We start from the raw sequence: 19,075 nt of genomic DNA on the forward strand, positions 1-19,075 counted from the left end.
GCGACTGTGCAAAATGCTTAGATTTTTAGCATTATCACTAACAAGCTGTCTTATGGTTTCAGGATGGTCATATAGCCCTACACCTTGCTGTGAGGAGATGTCAGATAGAAGTAGTTAAAACTCTGATCACTCAAGGATGTTCTGTAGATTTCCAAGACAGACATGGCAACACTCCCTTGCATGTGGCCTGCAAAGATGGGAATGTTCCTATTGTGATGGCACTCTGTGAAGCAAGTTGTAATTTGGATGTCACTAATAAGGTAAGTGGTACGTGGCTACCGAACTGCTTTGCTTAATAGCTCACCTATTGCATTAGATGACCTTTTCCAATTCTCTGATATAAAAAACGTTTTTCCTTTTATTTTTTTATTTCTTAAAGTGGCCAAATGCAAAGAAGCATTAAATGACATACCTTGCAAATGTACCTAGGTTTGTTTCAGTTGAATAGAAGATTGGAGGTCCATGAAGAAAGAGACCAAGTGAATTATCACAGTGTATTTTGCAGCTCAACTCTAATGTTGAAATGTGTACCAACCTTCTTCCCTAGCTGTGTAGCTTGGCTTTCTGCAGATTACATCTGGGCAGTGAAGAACAGATGAAATGTATTGCTGCTGGCCTTGATTTGATGTGATTTAATAACAGTAATTTATATATAGAATGTACCAGAAGACTGGTACATTTTTATGAAAAATCTGCTTTGAATTCTTCCAAATTGCCTGAAAAGATCTGCACGGTCATCTAACAAGGGATTTAACTGCAGATTCTATTCCTGATTATAAGTGTCATATTGTCTGGTTTATGTTTTTCTGCATTGAATTGATTTATTTTAATAAATACTAATCAAACATTGATCTTAGAATAGAATAGCTTTATCTATTAAACAAATTGTCACTGACAGGAAATCGTAGAATTAAAATGTTAAAAATTATTTTGAAAACTTGAAGTCAGCAGTCAACTAAGGTGCTTTTTAGGAACTTTGTTATTGCTTGTTGTTTCACAAACAGATAACAATTGCAGAAACACTTGGTAAATGTTATAACCCTAAAAATGTTGATTCCAGTGCATGTGGCTGGATTACTAACAGCTAAATATGTGAACTGTCCATAATTGGTGTAAGCACTTTCCAAAAGCACTTCACTAAACTCTGAGATACTAGTGCCTTGCTTGCTGCTTCAGTTGTGCTAGTGCTGCAGTGTACGGGATAACTCAATGTGATACTTTACAGGTGTAACGTTCTGGCTTTGCTTCTAGAGATCTTTGAGAGAAAAGTAAGCTGTTTCACTAAACTTCGCTTTGGTTAGTTTGAATAGGTTACGGTCAGCCATTGGACTTTGCTGACAGGCCATAGGGCTTAGGAATTGATACTTATCTCTGAATGTCTTTCTGTGCCATATTTAAATTTTACATATGCTACAGAGTTTAAAAGTTACTCGTAGGAAGCTTTATATTGCTATCTGCAATTTGTTTGATTCAGGTGTTGTAGCTTCTTTGGTTTTCTGAAAAAGTACATATTCTGGCAGTAACGTTTTGCGAGTTAACACTTCCATATATTACCAAAGCACTGACCTTCTCTGTGTTAGCCAGCTAAAGAAAGTTGTGGGGCTTTTGGCTTGAGGGTTGTCCAGTGCAATCACTTTTGGTTTTAATAATTAAAATCATCGACTGCCAGGTGAAAAAACTTAAAATAATGAGCTCCCAAGCCCTGCCTCTGAGCTTAAACCTGATTGTCTAGGCAACTAAATCCAGATCCATAGCTAAGAACACAGTTTGGGGAAGATGAGTTAATGCAGCACAAGGCTGGATTAGCACCTCTTTTTCCTAATGGAGAATGCTGAGCTGGCATCAGTGCCTTGGCTGCAAGCATGCTGTGGAAAAAAGCTGTGCTTCTAGTTTGTGTCCTGTTACTCTTTTTGGAGTGATGTATACTAGACTGATTTTTAGAGTGCCCTTTATTTGACAGGGTGAGTTTGCATCTTATCAAATAGAGAATATTTATTTATACTGGTCCTCTTCAGCAGCAAGTAGTGCTGAGGGAGTACATTAACATAACAACTCACATCTGGCATTGTCCCACATGTATGTAATACCAGTTGAAGGACCAAGTAGAACATCATATGCATTTATTTAGAAGTCATAGAATCACAGAGTCATTTAGGTTGGAAAAGACCTTTAGGGTTGAGTCCAACCATAAACTTAACACAGCCAAGTCCACCACTAAACCATGTGTCTTAAGCCGCATATACACATCTTTTAAATACCTTCGGGGATGGTGACTCAACCACTTCCCTCAGCAGCCTGTTTCAATTTTTGACAACCCTTTCAGTGAAGAAATTTTTCCTAATATGCAATCTAAACCTCCCTTGGCACAACTTGAGGCCATTTCCTCTTGTCACAGGGACCTCTGGAGATCATCTAGTCCAACCCCTCTGCTAAAGCAGGTTCACCTAGAGCAGGTCGCACAGGATCGTGTCCAGGCAGGTTTTGAATATCTCCAGAGAAGGAGATTCCACAACCTCTCTGGGCAGCCTATTCCAGTACTCTGTCACCCTCAGAGTAAAGAAGCTTTATCCTATCCCTGGGAGAAGAGACTGCCCCCCACCTCGCTACAACCTACTTTCAGACAGTTGTAGAGAGCAATAAGGTCTCCCCTCAGCCTCCTTTTCTCCAGACTCAACAACCCCAGTTCCCTCAGCCGCTCCTCACAACGCCTGTTCTCCAGACCCTTCACCAGCTTCGCTGCCCTTCTCTGGGCACGCTCCAGCACCTCAGTGTCTTTCTTGTAGTGAGGGGCCCCAAACTGCACACAGCATTCGAGGTGTGGCCTCACCAGTTCTGAGTACAGGGGCACAATCACCTCCCTACTCCTGCTGGCCACACCATTTCTGATGCAGGCCAGAATGCTGTTTGAGTTGAGGTGTAGGGTTTTGAGGAGCTGGGCATCTTTACAGTTTTGCAGCAGTCAGAATTTTAGCTTTGCTTTCAAATACTCTTCTGTGAAGTAATTTTGTGAGTTTGTTTCTGAATGTAAGGTTGAAACATGGAGAATGGTATTGAAAGGACAGATATATGTGAAGTAATAGTAAGCGGAGTTACAAGCACGGAATATACAGTAGTGATATTTATAACAGCAGCTTGAACATGAAAGACCAGAAGTGGATGACATGGGGACCTGTTGTCAGTGGAGAGATTCAGGGGAAGAGCAAAAATTGGGGAAGCAGCACTTTCCCTTTGTCACAAAGTGCAAATTCCTTAAGGCTGACTGGTGCATTCATCAGTTTTATTCCTTTGGGTGGGAGGGAGAGACTGCAGATATGGAATCTTCAGTAATACTTGGATTGAAGTATAATCCAAAGCTTTAAAGGTTAAGGACTTAGTGTTGCTTAATTGGTTTGTATTCAATTAAGCAAAATACAATAACAATCACTGGAAATTAGAAAGACGTTGTCAAATACAGCCAAAAAACTAAAGGATTCCCTCACAGTTGTGAGGGATTTAGGCATAAAATTGTTTCCCATTTTTTAAGTAGTCAGTCTAGCCTTTGTTTTTAATTGAGCTTTAAGCAGTTGTGCTTAAGCTGTAATCAAAAGTACTTTTTCTTACAGTTTTTGCAAGATCTTCACTGTGTATCAGTACGTATAATTGTACAATATGTTTGATTCTTAGTCATAAAATTTAGAGTGAAGCTCTTTGACAAATATGATGACACTTATTTCCCTGTGTTAGTATGGAAGGACACCTTTACATCTGGCAGCAAACAATGGCATTCTTGATGTTGTCCGGTTCCTGTGTCTTACTGGTGCCAACGTAGAATCTTTAACCTCTGTAAGTATTGAGAAATACTGTTATGCTTCTTTTATGTATTATAGTAGAAAATTAATTCATCTCTTGGAGGAGGGTGGAATAAAGGACAATGGTCTAATGTAATTACGTTTTGAAATTTAAAAAATACTAGGCTGCTGTATGCCCACAGCTTGAAAAGCATTCTGTGTTGTCCACTTAATTCCTTCTTACAAAGGAATTTGAAACTTGTTAAGGTACAGTACAGCTACCGCTTTATCTACACCTAAGGAATTTCTTCACCTAAGAATTACTTGTAGCGTTGAGTTTTCTGTAAGCACAGTGGGTTACTGTCACTAAGATGTACCTTATTTCACATCACGTAGAGTTGCCATACAAATGTATTGTATATATCTTAAATATTTTTCTTGCTTTCAGGGGATTAAAAAGTTTTATATTCATGGTGGGAGATGTGTGGGTGCATGGATGAGTATCCTTGTAAAACAAATCATTTGTTTCAGATCAGTCAGCAGCACTACTTCCAGTTAGCACCACTGAGGGTATTTTTTATTCTTACTAAGGTGAGAAATGTTATCCTAGCTGACATATCCACAGCAGGAGTAAAGTGTCCTTTATCACACACACCTCATGCACACGATACATTATAGGCGTCATACACACCGTTACTTGTGTTTTAAACAAACTCACCATGTTGTATTTTCAGATGCACTGGATTAGTTTATATAAGTTTGCTGCTTACCCTAACCAATGCATTCTGCATGGAAATAACTATTGTTCTGTATATTGAAATCATGTTGTGATTAGATTTTAGTTGAGTCCATGTTTTTTAAAGTTTTTCTCCTAACAAAGTATCCCTGAGACAACTGAAATTGAGGGAAAAAGAATCACAGAATGTTAGGGGTTGGAAGGGACCTCAAAATATCATCTAGTCCAACCCCCCCTGCCAGAGCAGGACCACCTACAGTAGGTCACACAGGAACACATCCAGGTGGGTTTTGAATGTCTCCAGAGAAGGAGACTCCACAACCTCTCTGGGCAGCCTGTTCCAGTGCTCTGTCACCCTCACAGTGAAAAATTTTTTCCTCATGTTAATGTGGAACCTCCTCTGCTCCAGCTTGCACCCATTTCCCCTTGTCCTGTCTTTGGCCATCACTGAGAAGAGCCCGGCTCCATCCTCCTGATGAATAAAGCTATTTCATTTGCTCTACCCATTTGGTAGAAAATACAGTTGGTTTTGGTGTTTTCCTGTACATTTAGCACTGTGGATTTTTCTCTAAGCATGTATCTCATGTGGCAGAATGCCAGTAAGCCTGGAATTGTGGCTTAAACAAGTTTAGCATCTAAAAATGACTTTTTGATAACTACTAGATTGTAGATTGCCATGTCTCCTCTTAATCAATAATGATGAAATGTGCATGCAGTGGACCTTGTGGGATATTTTACAGAATTTCCTTTGTCACCTGCTTTTGTCCCTTTTTTCTTTTTTCCGTGTTTTGTTTTTCCTTGGATTTTCCTTGGATTTCCTGTCTTTTTTTTTTTTTTTGAATGTCCCGTTGTGTATCAATATTTTCACTGCTACATACTGTAGAAATAAGATATAACAAAAAGGTGATGGGGGAATTCTTGAGCTATATCACTTCATTTATGTCATGAAGGCTGTGTTGGTATAATTGCCTGTGTTGACCTTCCAAGATAAAAGTACTTTTAATGTCTTCAGTTTAGATAAGTTTGAAGGAGATAACAAAGTAAATCGTGCTGATACTAAATCTGGCAGGAGAAGCAGACATAATTAATATACATAACTATCCATTATTCCATCAGTGTTGTGGCAGAGAGGAGGGAAAAGGAGGAGAGGAAGGGAGGAAGTGTGTGTGGTGATTTTAATAGCATTTCAGTTTTGCATTAGTTTGCTAGGTGGATGTTAAACTGTTCTGAAAAGTCTTATTAACAGCTCTTTCTGAGCCAGTGCAGTAGAATTAATTGCCTTTTTCTTATCTCGGAATGCCATTTCTGAGGATTTAACTTTTTCAGCACTGTTAAGTAACTGGACTGAAGTATGATTTCCTTGTCTCCTCCCCAGGCTTTTAGGACTAGTTTGATTTTGAATTTGATTGCAGGAATGTTGTTAAGTGACCTTAGAAAACCTTATGCTCCCAGAGTATACAATCATTTCCAATGTTTGAATAGCACCCAAAAAATTCTGTTGTGCTCACATGCTGGCTGGCATGATGTTCTTGGCCTCTCCTCATGGAAGTTTCTAAAATTGTACCAAGTAAAATTGTCATATTAAAACCTTAAAAACTTGGAATGATGATGCTTGGGCCAGTTAAACTCAGGACCAGCTCTTGCAGGTATAGCTGTCTTATTTGCAGCTAAGGAGCTAGCTAGCAATTGCGATGAAATACTACCACCAGGTGTGAAATACACTTTCATGGATCCTGTAACCAAACCCTTTTCAGATGCCAGCTCTGCCTACACATTGCTATTCCAGCATACAGATACCCTGTGCTTTTCAAGAAAGCTTAAATAGGAAAATAACTTACTGAAACCTATTTGCTATTTTGCTTGTGTATGTATTTTCTAATTCTTCTTGTGCTCTGCAGTTCATCCTGCAGTGGATATCCAGAGAATTAAACAGCCTCATCTTGTTTCCAGTTTTGGACAAGAAAGGGAACTTTGTTCTGGTGATCACTTTCTCATAGAAGCAAATGCTTTTTCTACCTGTTCTCTCAATCAATAAATTAAGCTTCCAGATCCAAGTATAAATTTTAAACAGACATGTGAAATGAACCTGCTAGCATCTGTCAATTTAAACATCTCAAAATGCTTTTTTTGGATAAACTTGACCTAGAGTTCTTTCTGCGGTACATGGGCCTTGTTGCCAATGCTCTGGGGTATCCTTCATCTACTCCGCAGGCCTTTCTGCCTGTCTTGTTTCCTGCGTGGTCTGATGACCGTGGACTTCAAAAATGGTGCTTGTCAAGCAGTGCCCTTGCTAAGGCATTGCTCCATAACAGAAGGTGAACTCAGAGCCAAGAGTAAACAACAAGGCAGGCAGGGACAGTGCCCTCACCAGCAGGGGCCCTGTCCCACAGTACCCAAGCAAGGCAAGCAGAGCAGGTCCAGTGATGGCAACCAGCTTCAGCCGAGAGTCCAGGTCACCAGACAAGTCCCTAACAATGAGGCAGGTCTGAGGTTAAGTCAAGGTCAGGAATTGGGCTCGATAACCATGGTCAGCCAAGGGTCTGGTATCACCAGGCAAGTCCATAGTGAAGAGACAGATTCAAGGTCAAAGCCAGCAGTTAGGGGCTGGGTCAGTGGGCTTCATGGCCACACATAGGCGTATAGCTGTAGTGTTGCTCAGGTGAGGACCAAGGGCAAAATCCTCAGTCTAAGAGCAACACCTGACCAAAGGTGGCACAAAAGCCCCTGATATGGCTTCTTTTCAGGTATTCTTCCTTCACAGCAGTCTAAACGAAGATTAGACAGCTGTATCAGACAGCTGGTCTTGAGCTCAGGAACCTGTTAGGACATGTGGAGGGAGCTCTGGGTCATGACAGTGCCATCCCATTGCTACAGGTAGGCTTGCTCTCTGCACATCTGCTTAGACTTTTAGCAATTTGAACCATTCCTGTTGCCATTTTTCCAGTTTTAGGAGCAGTCAGCTCCATCCCATTATAACCATGCTCTCACATCAGGCTCTGGCTGAGCGACTGCCATCCATGCCCCTTGCCAAATACTCACCAGATGGTTATTTCCTTTGTGTTTGTGCCCAAATAGCTGTGACTGAGCTAAGCCCAAGCCAGGCTTGAAGCCAGAACAAACCCCCACGGAGCAAACAAGGATGTCAAGTCACCCAAGCAGTGCCAGGGCAGTTGTGGTGTACCTACAGAGAGGCATGGGACCTGCTCTGATTCAAAGGGCCAATGCCCGTGGCAGGGATCTGTCGCTGTGTATGTTCTTGCTGCTGGAGTTTGCCAGGCCATCTCCAACCTTATGTTGCAACAGGAACATGCTGTATCAGGCTGTATCAGTCCTGCTTTGGACTTAAGAGGCCAAAGATTTGGGGATCTGGATAAAATTCAGACTTTAGGTTGGTGAAGGCCACATCCTGTTAACCACAGGGATTCTCAGAAAGGGGATCAAGGTTTCCCCTTCATTTGAAGGTTTTGCGTTCCCCTGGATATGCCCAAGACCGGAAACTTGAGAAACACTAAAGTGTTGAAGCAGTTCTCCTGATGGCAGGCTAGCTGCCAAGTCACTAGACCACTCTTCCTCTCATACAGCAGGCAGTCAGGATTAACTAGGATTTGAAGGGTAGGGTCAGAACAGACAGAGAGATTCTTCCCTTTTAATACATCCTCTCTAAGGAAAATTAATTTTAAAAAATAGATTCAGATGTTTCTTTACTAAAGATGCAATTACATGTCAAATACGGAAGGAATGTAACAGTAAGGTATTGGTTCAAATTTAGTCAGTTCAAGCCATCACCTGCAATTTTGCCTGTTTCTTCCTAATGTTCCATTCCTGCTCTGTCTGAATTATCTGAAGTCTGGAGTATATAACTTTAATGGAAACTTAAAAATGTCTTCTGCAGGTGGACACTCAATTGTCAAAGATAGTAGTTTCGTAGGTAGGGATAATAATCATGGTAACCTCAGGAACTACTTAAGCCAATGTAAGTTTCACATAAAAGCTACTAAAATCAAATGTAGAAACCCAAGAAAGAGGTCTTGGTTTTCTAGTACTACATCTTAATAATCAAAAGCTTTTACCTGACAGAGTGAATTAAGCAAAGTGCTCATAAATTAGTTACCAAAATTTAAAACATCACCATAGCATTAATGTAGTTGTAAAAGTAGTAAGCAATTCTTCTTTCAGCCTATTTAATATTAAACTGCTGACCTGTGAAACATGGGTAATTAAACTGGCACGACCAGAATGCTGAAGGCAGCTTTGCTCCTCCTATATTTGCTGATGCAGTTTAAACCACAACTCTTACAATTTTCTTGTTTTCTGGAAACCTCCAGTGACTGATATGCCACTGTCATTCTTTATCTGTGAGTAAACAGCATCCACCTGCTATTCATGGGAGTGAATATGCTGATGTGTCCCCTCTTTGTGAAATGTTTAAACTTTCAGATCTGTTCAGTATGTAATATCTAGGAATCACTATCATCCTGTAATTGGTGAGAAGAGTAGAGGAATTCAGATGGGAGTATTGGCATCGCTCTTAGGCTCTGAATTCAAAGTATCTTGTTACAGTGTCATCCAGATGCCAATTTGTAAAGGAAGTGCTGCTGTACTGCATTGGACCGTATTTTTTTGCCAATTAAAAAAAATGGGGATTGTGGTGGGGGGTAATCATTACTGGTTGTTGGTTGTTCGGGTTTTTTGTTTGTTTTTTTTTTTTTAATTCTCCCTGTTTCATTTGCTTCTGACAGCAGTTCTGTTACTGTGAGCTATGTTGCGCATGCTTTTTTTTAAGCAAAAGGAAGGAACTGATGCTAATAATTTGTGTTTTAACAGGATGGGAAAACAGCAGAAGATCTCGCCAGAGCAGAGCAGCATGAACATGTAGCCAGTCTGCTTGCAAGACTTAAAAAGGTTGGGAATGCATTAATTTTAACTGAGGTTTTCATGTTTTTAAGATACCGAGAAAAGTCTGACTATGGCAAATCATATGATAAGGTATTCATCAAAGCTATTCTAAAAAGCTGTTGCAAAAATTCTTACTGGAATGATGTCTCTTCACTCCACACCCCACACCCCCCCAATATTTTTAATTTGAAATGATGCCCTCAGTTAAAGCTAGTATGTACATATTAACAAAAATTACTTAGCTAGTCTGTACCACTGATCTATCTTATCCTGTCTCTGACAGTGCCTAGCAAAGCATCTAAGGTGTTTAGAAGAAACTGGAAAATAAATTATTAAGAATTATCATATCCCACAAGAGGGCTTATTTCCCCATCATCACTGTTTTAGTTAGATCAGGATTATGAAGTACAAGGGGCTTGTGCCCCTTCTGGAAACTCTTAATACCGTATGGAATAGTTGAATAAGTTCTCAATGTCGTCTTTTAATTCTGCAATTCCAGTATCTCCAAATCCCCTGACAACTAGAACAGAGAGCTCATCTGGGATTGTTGTAAGGCAGTAAGTCTTAACACATCTGATACTCTTTGATTATTCTGGATAGTCAGCATCACTCATGCTGTGAAGGTTCAGGGAACACTTGCCTGGAGATTACAGGCAAGAGCAATGCCAATTAAAACAATCCTGTTTTAGGTATGCTGATGGGCCTGTGGAAAACTGAAATAAATTAGCATTTCAGAGTAGCAATTGAAGAGAGTGTGTACCAGGCACGGCCCATGTGGAAGTAGAATCATGTCCTTTAGTCCTGCGAGTAAATCCATACTTTCTAGGATTGTAAAATATATTGGTGAAGATGTCAGAAAGTGCCAAAGCTTTGCAACGATAGCTTTTGTAAACATTTGTCATAACAGTATCCATTTTGCATAGTGGTATCCCTGCACTGAACCCTTGCCTGTGTCTGCATGCAGATGGATAAATTTTGTGGTTTAGTTGTGATGTAAATATGGAACTAATCTAAGTTGACCTGAAACAAAAGGGAAAAGGTTGGATAAATCACTTCTGAAAGAGATGTTAGTAGCTGTAACTGTCTTCTTGATAGCAGAGTATACTTAGTTATTGAAGGCCTGCCTATATGTATGGCGAAAATGTATGGTAATTATATACTTCATCAGAGTATACTTTGCAACAGAGAATCAAACCAATTGAAATGAATAAATTACATCAAATCACTGAAAATATTCTAGTACTGCTCAATGTGGTCAGTATTATCTAGTTCAGGGCATACCTGACACCTGTTTTATTTTCAGTGCCTGTGAAGGGTTTTGTCCCTAGCAGCATACACATGAAGAACCTGCTGTCATAGTGGCTCTTGCAGGGGTTTCAGTATTAGCCATGAGGGGGTGCAGTGTTTTCATTGTGACTAACTTACTTAACAAATGCTTATTAGCGAGGAAAGAACTAAATTATATGTGCTACTATTTCTGCCAAATTCATCAGCTTAATTGCTGCATGCTCATAATGGGGGGGGGGGGGGGGGCTGTAGGCTCTTTTAATGACTCATCCTATGTGTTAAACTTTGTAGAAATTCAGAACAGCAGCTACTATTTAGTACTGTACATACTCATCCTTCCTTGCTATATAGCAAATCCATTGCTAATCTATTTTGTAGTGTTATTTTTGAAATGCTTTCTCTTTCTTTTTGTTGTGCTCTTATGGCATCTACAATGGAATTCATGGCTATCTCTAAGGTAGCTGATAGGTTTACCATAGCTTTTTCTAGTTCGCTTACCCTAGCCAAGGCAAAAACCATTGAGCAAAACTATGGAAGGAGCTGGGTCTTTCTATAAGTGGGTTTGCGGGAGATCGGACTTGACTCATATATGACTTTACTATTCCTTGTCCTAGTTGGTTAGTTATGATAATATGTGGGTATACAGGTCCTATAGCGCACTGACCTTTCCGTCCTAAGGGTAAAACTTTTCATGCCTTATTACCAAATAACCAATACCACCCTGTTCCCAAGGGAGTGGGCCACCCTTTGGGACTGGTAGAGTTATTTCTCCTAGTCTGAATTTTGTTCCACATGTTAGCACCCCCATATTTCCAATAGGAAATACAGTTAGGATACTTTCCTACAGTTACTGTTTCTCAACAATTTTTGTCAGTTGCGTTTCCTCCGCTATTGGAACTAATGGTTTCTTGGGAACGTCTCTGGACACACGGAACACCTACGCTCAAGTCCGATGGTTCACCAAGATCTAACACCCATTGCAGATCTTTAATTGATATTTCTACATATTCTGAAAGACTGATGGTTGGAAAGGCTCTTAATACTTCAGAACTGTTGGGGAAAGCTGTACCTATCAAGGAGAACCCACGTGCCGAATTTTCAGGTAGTTGTGCACAAATCCAACAGGAAGATAATTTAAAGTTGTCAACCACCTTCCTTAACAATTGCAAGTACACATTTTGATCCCATGCACCTCCCGTACCCAGGCGCATTCCGACCAGACTAATAGTTAATGTCCATCTTTTCATTGAACTCACAATTTTAGTGGTCCGACACATGTGGCATCGTGGCTTGGGAGCTTTCTTTACTCTGGTATGATGAATCCACGAAGCTTGTTCTCTAATCTTGATAGCCGTGTGGGAAGTTAGCAATACCTGGAACGGACCTTCCGATCTAGGTTCCAAGGGTGAGCCTGAAAGAGATCTGACATATATATAGTCACCAGGTTCAATATTATGCACAGGTCCATCAAGACCTCGGGCTCTAGTTCCTAAAACTCTTTTCTATCTCTTGAAGTTGCTTCTGTAGGCATATCACATAATCTGTTAACACTTCATCCCCGATTTGGGCCAATGTCCCCGTCCGCACAATATAGGGTTTATCATATAATATTTCAAATGGACTTAATCCTTCCTTCGTTCTGGGCTTAGTTCTAATTCTTAGGAGTGCCAGGGGCAGTGACTGAAGCCAAAGTAGACTTGCCTCCTGTCCTAGTTTCACAATTTGTAGCTTAATAAGTGGTTCATCTTTTCCACCTGACCACTTGATTGTGGATTAGATGGGGTGTGTAGTTGCCAGTCTATTCCTAGAAGCATACTGACTTGTCGAATGATCTTTGAAATGAAGTGTGGCCCTCGATCTGATGAAATTATTACTGGAACTCCAAACCTCGGTATTATTACTTGTAATAATACCTTGATCATCTCCTTAGCTTTATTGGTTCAGCAAGGGAATGCTTCTGGTCACCCTGAAAAGATGTCTGTCAAGACCAATAAATATCGAACCCCTCCCTTTTCTTGGGAGCTCTGAGAAATCAATTTTCCATTGTTGTCCTGGATAGTTTCCTTTCCCTATCTGTCCATGCTGGGCTTTAGGGTCTGTCTTGGGATTACTCTGTAAACATACCTCACACTGCTGTGTTATGTGCTTGATAGTGGTATACAGATTTTGGGCAACTATAAGCTGACTTAAGTATTTATGCAAGGCTTCTGTTCCCCAATGGGATTTTTTATGCTCGGCCATGACTATGGCCCACAGTAATGCGGATGGTATTATGACTTTACCTTGTGGAGTTTTTGCCCATCTCTCATTTTCTACTTTTCCTTCTAAATCTTCAATCAATTTTTGATCTTCTTTAGAGTATCTGGGTTCACAGTCAATTTGTATTTTACTGTCTGGGACCAAAGACTGCACCCCCAAATCACCCTCCTCAGCTACTCTCCTGGCTTCATGGTCCGCCATGGCATTGCCCAACTCCTGAGCTGTATTCTTTCTCTGATGAGCTTTACAGTGCATGATAGCCACCTTTTTGGGTAGTTGCACTGCTTCTAGGAGCTTGAGAATTTCTTCAGCGTGTTTGATATGTTTCCCTTGAGTGGTTAGGAGTCCTCTTTCTCTACATACTGCTCCATGAGTATGGACCACCCCAAAAGAGTACTTGGAGTCGGTCTAGATGTTAATTCTTTTGGTTTTGGCTAATTTCAATGCTCGGGTTAGAGCTATTATTTCTGGGTTTTGTGCTGAGGTGTTCGGGGCAAGAGCTTTAGATTCTGTTCCCTGATCTGTAGTGGTTACCGTGTATCCTGCCTTATGGATGCCTTGCCGAACGAAGCTGCTTCCGTCAGTGTTCCAGGAGTGATCAGCATCTTCCAGCGGCTCCTCTATTAGGTCAGGTCGGCTAGAGTAGACTGCTTCAATTGTTTCCAGGCAGTCGTGTGATACCAGTTCTACTGTAGCCCCACTAAGAAAAGATGCTGGATCGATAATGTTAGTGACCACTATTTCCACATCATCCTGCTCTACCAGAATAGCTTGATATTTAAGGAATCTTTGTGGTGAGAGCCAGTGTCCTCCCTTCACCTCCAACACCGCTGATATAGTATGGGAGACCAATACTGTAATCTTTTGACCCAATGTAAACTTAGGGGCTTCTTGGATGTTCAGTACCACCACTGCTACTGCTCTTAAGCAGCTAGGCCAACCCCTGCTTACATCATCAAGTTGGTTGGAGAATTATGCTACTGCCCTGCGGTACAGTCCTAGGTTTTGAGCTAGGACCCCTAGGGCTATTCACTGCTTTTCATGAGAGAACAGCCAGAAAGGCTTGGTAATATCTGGTAACCCCAAAGCAGGGGCCTCCATCAGCCTTTAGCTGGTGGAATGCTCTTTCTGCTTCTTTATTCCAGACAAGGTTCTTTTGATTAGATTTTAACAATTTATAAAGTGGCTTTACCATGAGTCCGTAGTTATATATCCATAGGCTACACCATCCTGTCATTCCTAGAAAAGTAAGAAGCTCTTTAGCTGTCTGTGGTTGGGGGGTCTGGCAGATAACCTCCTTCCTTGTCGTTCCCAGGATCCGCTGGTCCGCCATTATCTTGTGTCCAGGGTAAGTCACTTGTTGCTGAGCTATTTGGGCTTTCTGTGGAAATTCTCGATAACCATGAAGTCCAAGAAAATTTAACAGACTAATTGTCCACACTATACAAAGTTCTTTCGTCTCAGTGGCTATCAGCACATCGTCTACATACTGTAATATTATTCCAGCTCCATGTGGCCGTTCCCATTGTTCCAGGTCTCTGGCTAATTGGTTTCCAAAAATAGTGGGGCTGTTCTTAAATTCCTGTGGTAACACCATCCATGTTAGCTGCGTCTTCCTTCCAGAGTCTGGGTTTTCCCACTCAAATGCAAACAGCAACTGGCTGTCTGGACTCAAGGATAGGCAAAAGAAGGTGTCCTTTAGGTCCAATATGGTAAACCAAGCGAATTCAGGTACTAATTTAGTTAGCAACATATATGGGTTTGCTACAACTGGTGCAGATCCTCAACAATTTTATTAATAGCTCTAAGATCCTGTACTATTTGATAATTACCATCTGGCTTTTTGACCAGTAAAATGGGAGTGTTATATTCCGATTCACACTCCGTTAGTAGCCCGTACTTGATGAATCAGTTGATTACAGATCAGATCCCTTCCCTATCTTCCATTTTAAGGGGATACTGTTTAATCCTTAGGGGTCGTACCCCTGGTCTGAGTTTAACTATTATTGGAGAAGCATTTTTCGCTTTTCCTGGTATTTCCGAGGCACATACTCCTGGAAAGACTTGGTTCTGGACCTCCTCAGGTATTTCTGAGGGGTATTTATGAGGGCTAGAGTCAAAATTTCAATTAATTGGTCATTTCCCACTTGGAGTTCTAACTTTCCTTTTTCCAACTTTATTTCTGCCTTTAATTGTTCGCCCTAGTAGTGGTTTGGGTAAATGAGGCATATACAAAAATTTGTGTATTCCCAGTTGTTTCCCCAACTTGAATTTAAGGGGTTTTAAAAAGTACGCCTTTTCACTCTGGCCAGTAGCTCCCCTTACCATTACAAAGTCATCATCTATGGGTGTCAAAGCCTGATTTAAAACTGAAAATGTTTCCCTGGTATCAACTAGAAATTCCATGTCCTGTTGTTGTTTCCCTAGCTTTAATGTAACCAGTGGATCCACCAGGGTAGGTTCCCCAGGTCCCCATCAGTCCTCCTTAACATGTGCCTGTATCCTTCCCTCCCCTCCCTGTCTGTATCCTTCCCTCCCCTCCCTGTCTGTATCCTTCCCTCCCCTCCCTGTCTCTCTGGACATTCGTTCTTTCAGTGTCTCTTCTGTCTTCACTGTGCACTTTGATCCTTCCCTAAAGGACTCTTGGGTCCCCCACTTTTGAATCCTCTACTTTCTTGTAGCACTGCCACCAATGCCCGCCTATCTTTCCTCCAGTCCTCTATTGCTAAACACTCTCCATGCTTCATCTAATAAAGTTTCCAAGTTTCTACTTTCTGTCGTTCTCAATTTCTGCATCTTCCTTCGGATATCGCTTGCTGATTGTTCAATAAACGGAGACACTAACTGCTGGATTCCTATCTCTGACCCTGGGTCTAAGGGGGCATGTCGCCTCATAGTACCCCGCAATTTGTCTGAAAATTCCGAGGGGGGTCTCCTTTGGACCTTGCCGAACAGCATATAAGGCTGACCAATTGATTGCTTTAGGGATAGCTCGCTCCCTTCCCTTTATGATCCAGTCCTTGTGTTCATTTAGCAGTTTCATTTGGGCCCCTCTATTAGGGTCCCACTGTGGGTGGGAAGGGAAAGTGTTCTTTAATATCCTCTTCTGTCCCTTTAAGATGATCACTGGCCAAATCTTGGGCCATTTTTAAAATTAACTGCTTTTCTGTTTCAGTCATATGATCTAATAACAATTGATTATCGCTCCAATCAGGATTATGTTGTTTTATTAGGAACTGGAAGTGTCTTGTCACCCCCACGGAGTCATTTCGGTAGCTTTTCACCACTCCTTTCCATGTTTGGAGATCAAAGGAGGAGAAGGAAACTTGTAAGATAGATTAAGATAGGATCTCCCCCTGGTCCTACTGCTTGCCTTAAGGGTGCTTGCAACACTGGCTGCTCTTTCTTACTCCAGGTGTGAGAGGATAGCAGGCTACTTGGAGAGATTCCAGAATCAATGTCCTCACTTTTACTCTTCCTTTTGTGCCCCTTGACGGGTCCAGCCTGTTTCTGGTGGTTTATAATACTCTGGTAGATCCCCTGTTTCAGGATTTCTTATTTTCCCCGGCTTCGTACATCTCTGCCCTATGCTACATGCCAAACAACACCTCTTCAACTTTCCTTTCCCTTCTCTCTTGTTCTCCTTTTCTAAAGCTAACACCATCGGGTCCCGTGGGTCTGTCGGTCCACAGTCAGTATAATACTTGGAGTGGTTTCAGAAGGTGAAAAACATATCTGCATATGAAACTTCATCCCATTTCCCCATCCTCAAAAACATCAGCTGCAACAGGGTATTATAATTTAGTGTCCCATTAAAGGGCCACTTCTCCCCATCATCTAATCTGTACAAGGGCCACCACTGATTACAATACTTTATTAAGGTCTTCTTACTCACACCCCCACCTGATGGTCCCCCTATATCCTTCCAATGAGCTAAAACGCGGCCTAAAGGGCTCCTTTTTAGTATTCTGCCACTTTGTCTGTGACCCATATCAATAATAATAAAATCCGTCCCAGAACAAATACTTGCCTCACAAACAAACAACAACGCCAGCAAAATATTCAGGTTCCGTCCTGACGCTGGACCCGAGGAATTCTAGAGTTCACACATGCAATTCAGTATTTGTCTCCAAATGCCACCAGTAATACTTGGTTTAAGTATAATTTAAACCTTGTCATATGCTTCATTTGTCTCCGGCTGCTCTCCTCGCGGAGAACACGGAACCGCGGATCAGAACTCCACACTCGCTCCGCAGCTGTGCCGCGTCTCACTACTGCAGCGCATGCACTCGACCACTCACAAAAGGGCCCCTTATAGTTCTCGTTCATACACTACAAAATACCGATTACAGCAGCGATCAAATGCACATACAGCATAAATCATAAACCGTTTACCATTTGCCACAGGTCCACGCCTATTGATGTCAATTAGATTATAATACACAGTACCAGATTTTACATTTGATGACAATAATGGCAATGCCGCATACCACTCCCATAGCCAGGGCTAGGAGACCCCAGGACCGGACCTAGAGTACCAATAGTCAGGGTACAGAATTCACCCTGCCACTGCCTTATGGGGACTCAAACCCCAACCCCAGGGGCGAGCACCGAGGCTCTTTACCTCTCGTAGGACGTCTCCTCACGACTTACAGGTATCCCATTACTTACTTATAACATACCTGGTCCACCGATGATGGTCCTTGTCTGCCCCAGCAGTCATCTGGATGAGAGGCAGACCCCTCCCGAGAAAATCTCGGGGGCGCCCAGAGGAGTCGCGTCCTCAGCAGGTCCCGCAGCCAGACAGAGAAGGTCCCATCTGGGTCGCCAAAACGAAGCACGGAAACAAACTCTATAACTCAGAGAGTTACAAAGCAAGTATGTTTATTACAGCACTGATTGCAAGGGGGGTTGCTCCTCCTAGCTTGTACACTGGGTCACATTGTAAAACTCTATTTATTACATAGTACAATTAGTTCAGAGAATAGGTAGGGATATTGTAATCGTTTCTCAGAAATTACTATGTTTCCTCCTCTTGGTGCATGCGTGCTGTCATCTGGTGGTCGTCCTTTGAGGGCTTTCGGAGGAAGGCTCATAGTCTTCTTCATCGTGTACTTCTCAGCTTTGGTACAGAATCCCAGACTGGCTTAACTCCAAACTGAGGAACCAGTCTGAAGCTGGTGATTCTCTCACAAAGACAATCAAGTCCTTTCTCATCCAAGCTGTTCCTACTGTCTCAAACATTTCAAGACTGCTTCTGCTCCCTTATCTTGTGCTAAGTCTAGCTAGCTAATTTCTACTTTCTACTAAGCTATGCTAAATTAACTCTTCATTCCCCAAATCAACTGAGAGAGGAGAATTAAGCAGGAAGGCAGATGTGTGGAGGCTTGGGAGTAAAGAGAGAAAGCAGCCTGGAGAAGGTACACTTGCAGTAGAGGGGTAGAAATAGTGTGTGAGAGGTCTTCTAAGGTAGAGTAAGTGTGTGAGAAAAGGAGAGACAAGAGTGATCTGGGAAAACCGATATTTACTTTGCGAAGTCTGGGAAAACCGATATTTACCTTGCAAAGAACTGAGGTGAAAATAAACAGAGAACTAGGTGGGGTGAGGAGGGAGTAGGAAGAGAAGAATTCTCCCAAACACGAGAAGTGCAGAAAAAGTTGATTAAAGAAGAGGGGAAAAGCACGTTGAGTTTTTGGATTGCTCAGCTGGTAGCTATCACTGCGAAATTCTCCAGTGCTGCATGTATATTATATAATATTATGGATATTGGTTATGCTACTGAGACTGACAGGTAAGGAGAATGGGTACTGAAAGGGGATAGTTTTCCCTCCTTTGCCCTCCCCATCGGAGGTCAAAACAATCCCATTCACTGATGTTGAGCCTGAAGTCATGTATGCTTTTCATGAAGACTCAAGATTGCTCTTGAGAGCAAGCAGTCAGCCATGCCTTGTCTACATGTCCCTGCCTTTCTGCCAGCAATTGATCGCCTGTATGATGAAGCAAATGGAGGAACTGATCTAGGTGAACACCGGCTGGCAAGAAGGCATTACTTAAACCCTGTGTTTTGAGTTTTTTGGAAGGCAGAAGTTCCCTGCCACATGTTCTGATTTCTTCTTTATGTTGAATTTTA

General features: G+C 41.7%; 1 protein-coding gene across 2 annotated transcripts in view; it reads left to right on the forward strand.

Annotated features, from left to right (window-relative positions):
• The window catches only part of DAPK1 (death associated protein kinase 1), a 97,620-nt gene that overhangs the window by 65,062 nt on the left and 13,483 nt on the right, over positions 1–19,075 (forward strand). Inside the window, exons 16-19 of one of the 2 annotated variants that reach the window (XM_086480534.1) lie at positions 63–260; positions 3,724–3,822; positions 6,916–6,918; positions 9,328–9,405. In XM_086480534.1, coding sequence (XP_086336660.1) covers positions 63–260; positions 3,724–3,822; positions 6,916–6,918; positions 9,328–9,405 — 378 coding nt within the window. The remainder of the gene's footprint in view (positions 1–62; positions 261–3,723; positions 3,823–6,915; positions 6,919–9,327; positions 9,406–19,075) is intronic. The other variant, XM_086480533.1, reaches the window with a different exon arrangement.

Source organism: Leptosomus discolor, chromosome Z (genome assembly GCF_034619465.1).
Source record: "Leptosomus discolor isolate bLepDis1 chromosome Z, bLepDis1.hap2, whole genome shotgun sequence".
In the NCBI taxonomy this organism is placed as follows: domain Eukaryota; kingdom Metazoa; phylum Chordata; class Aves; order Leptosomiformes; family Leptosomidae; genus Leptosomus; species Leptosomus discolor.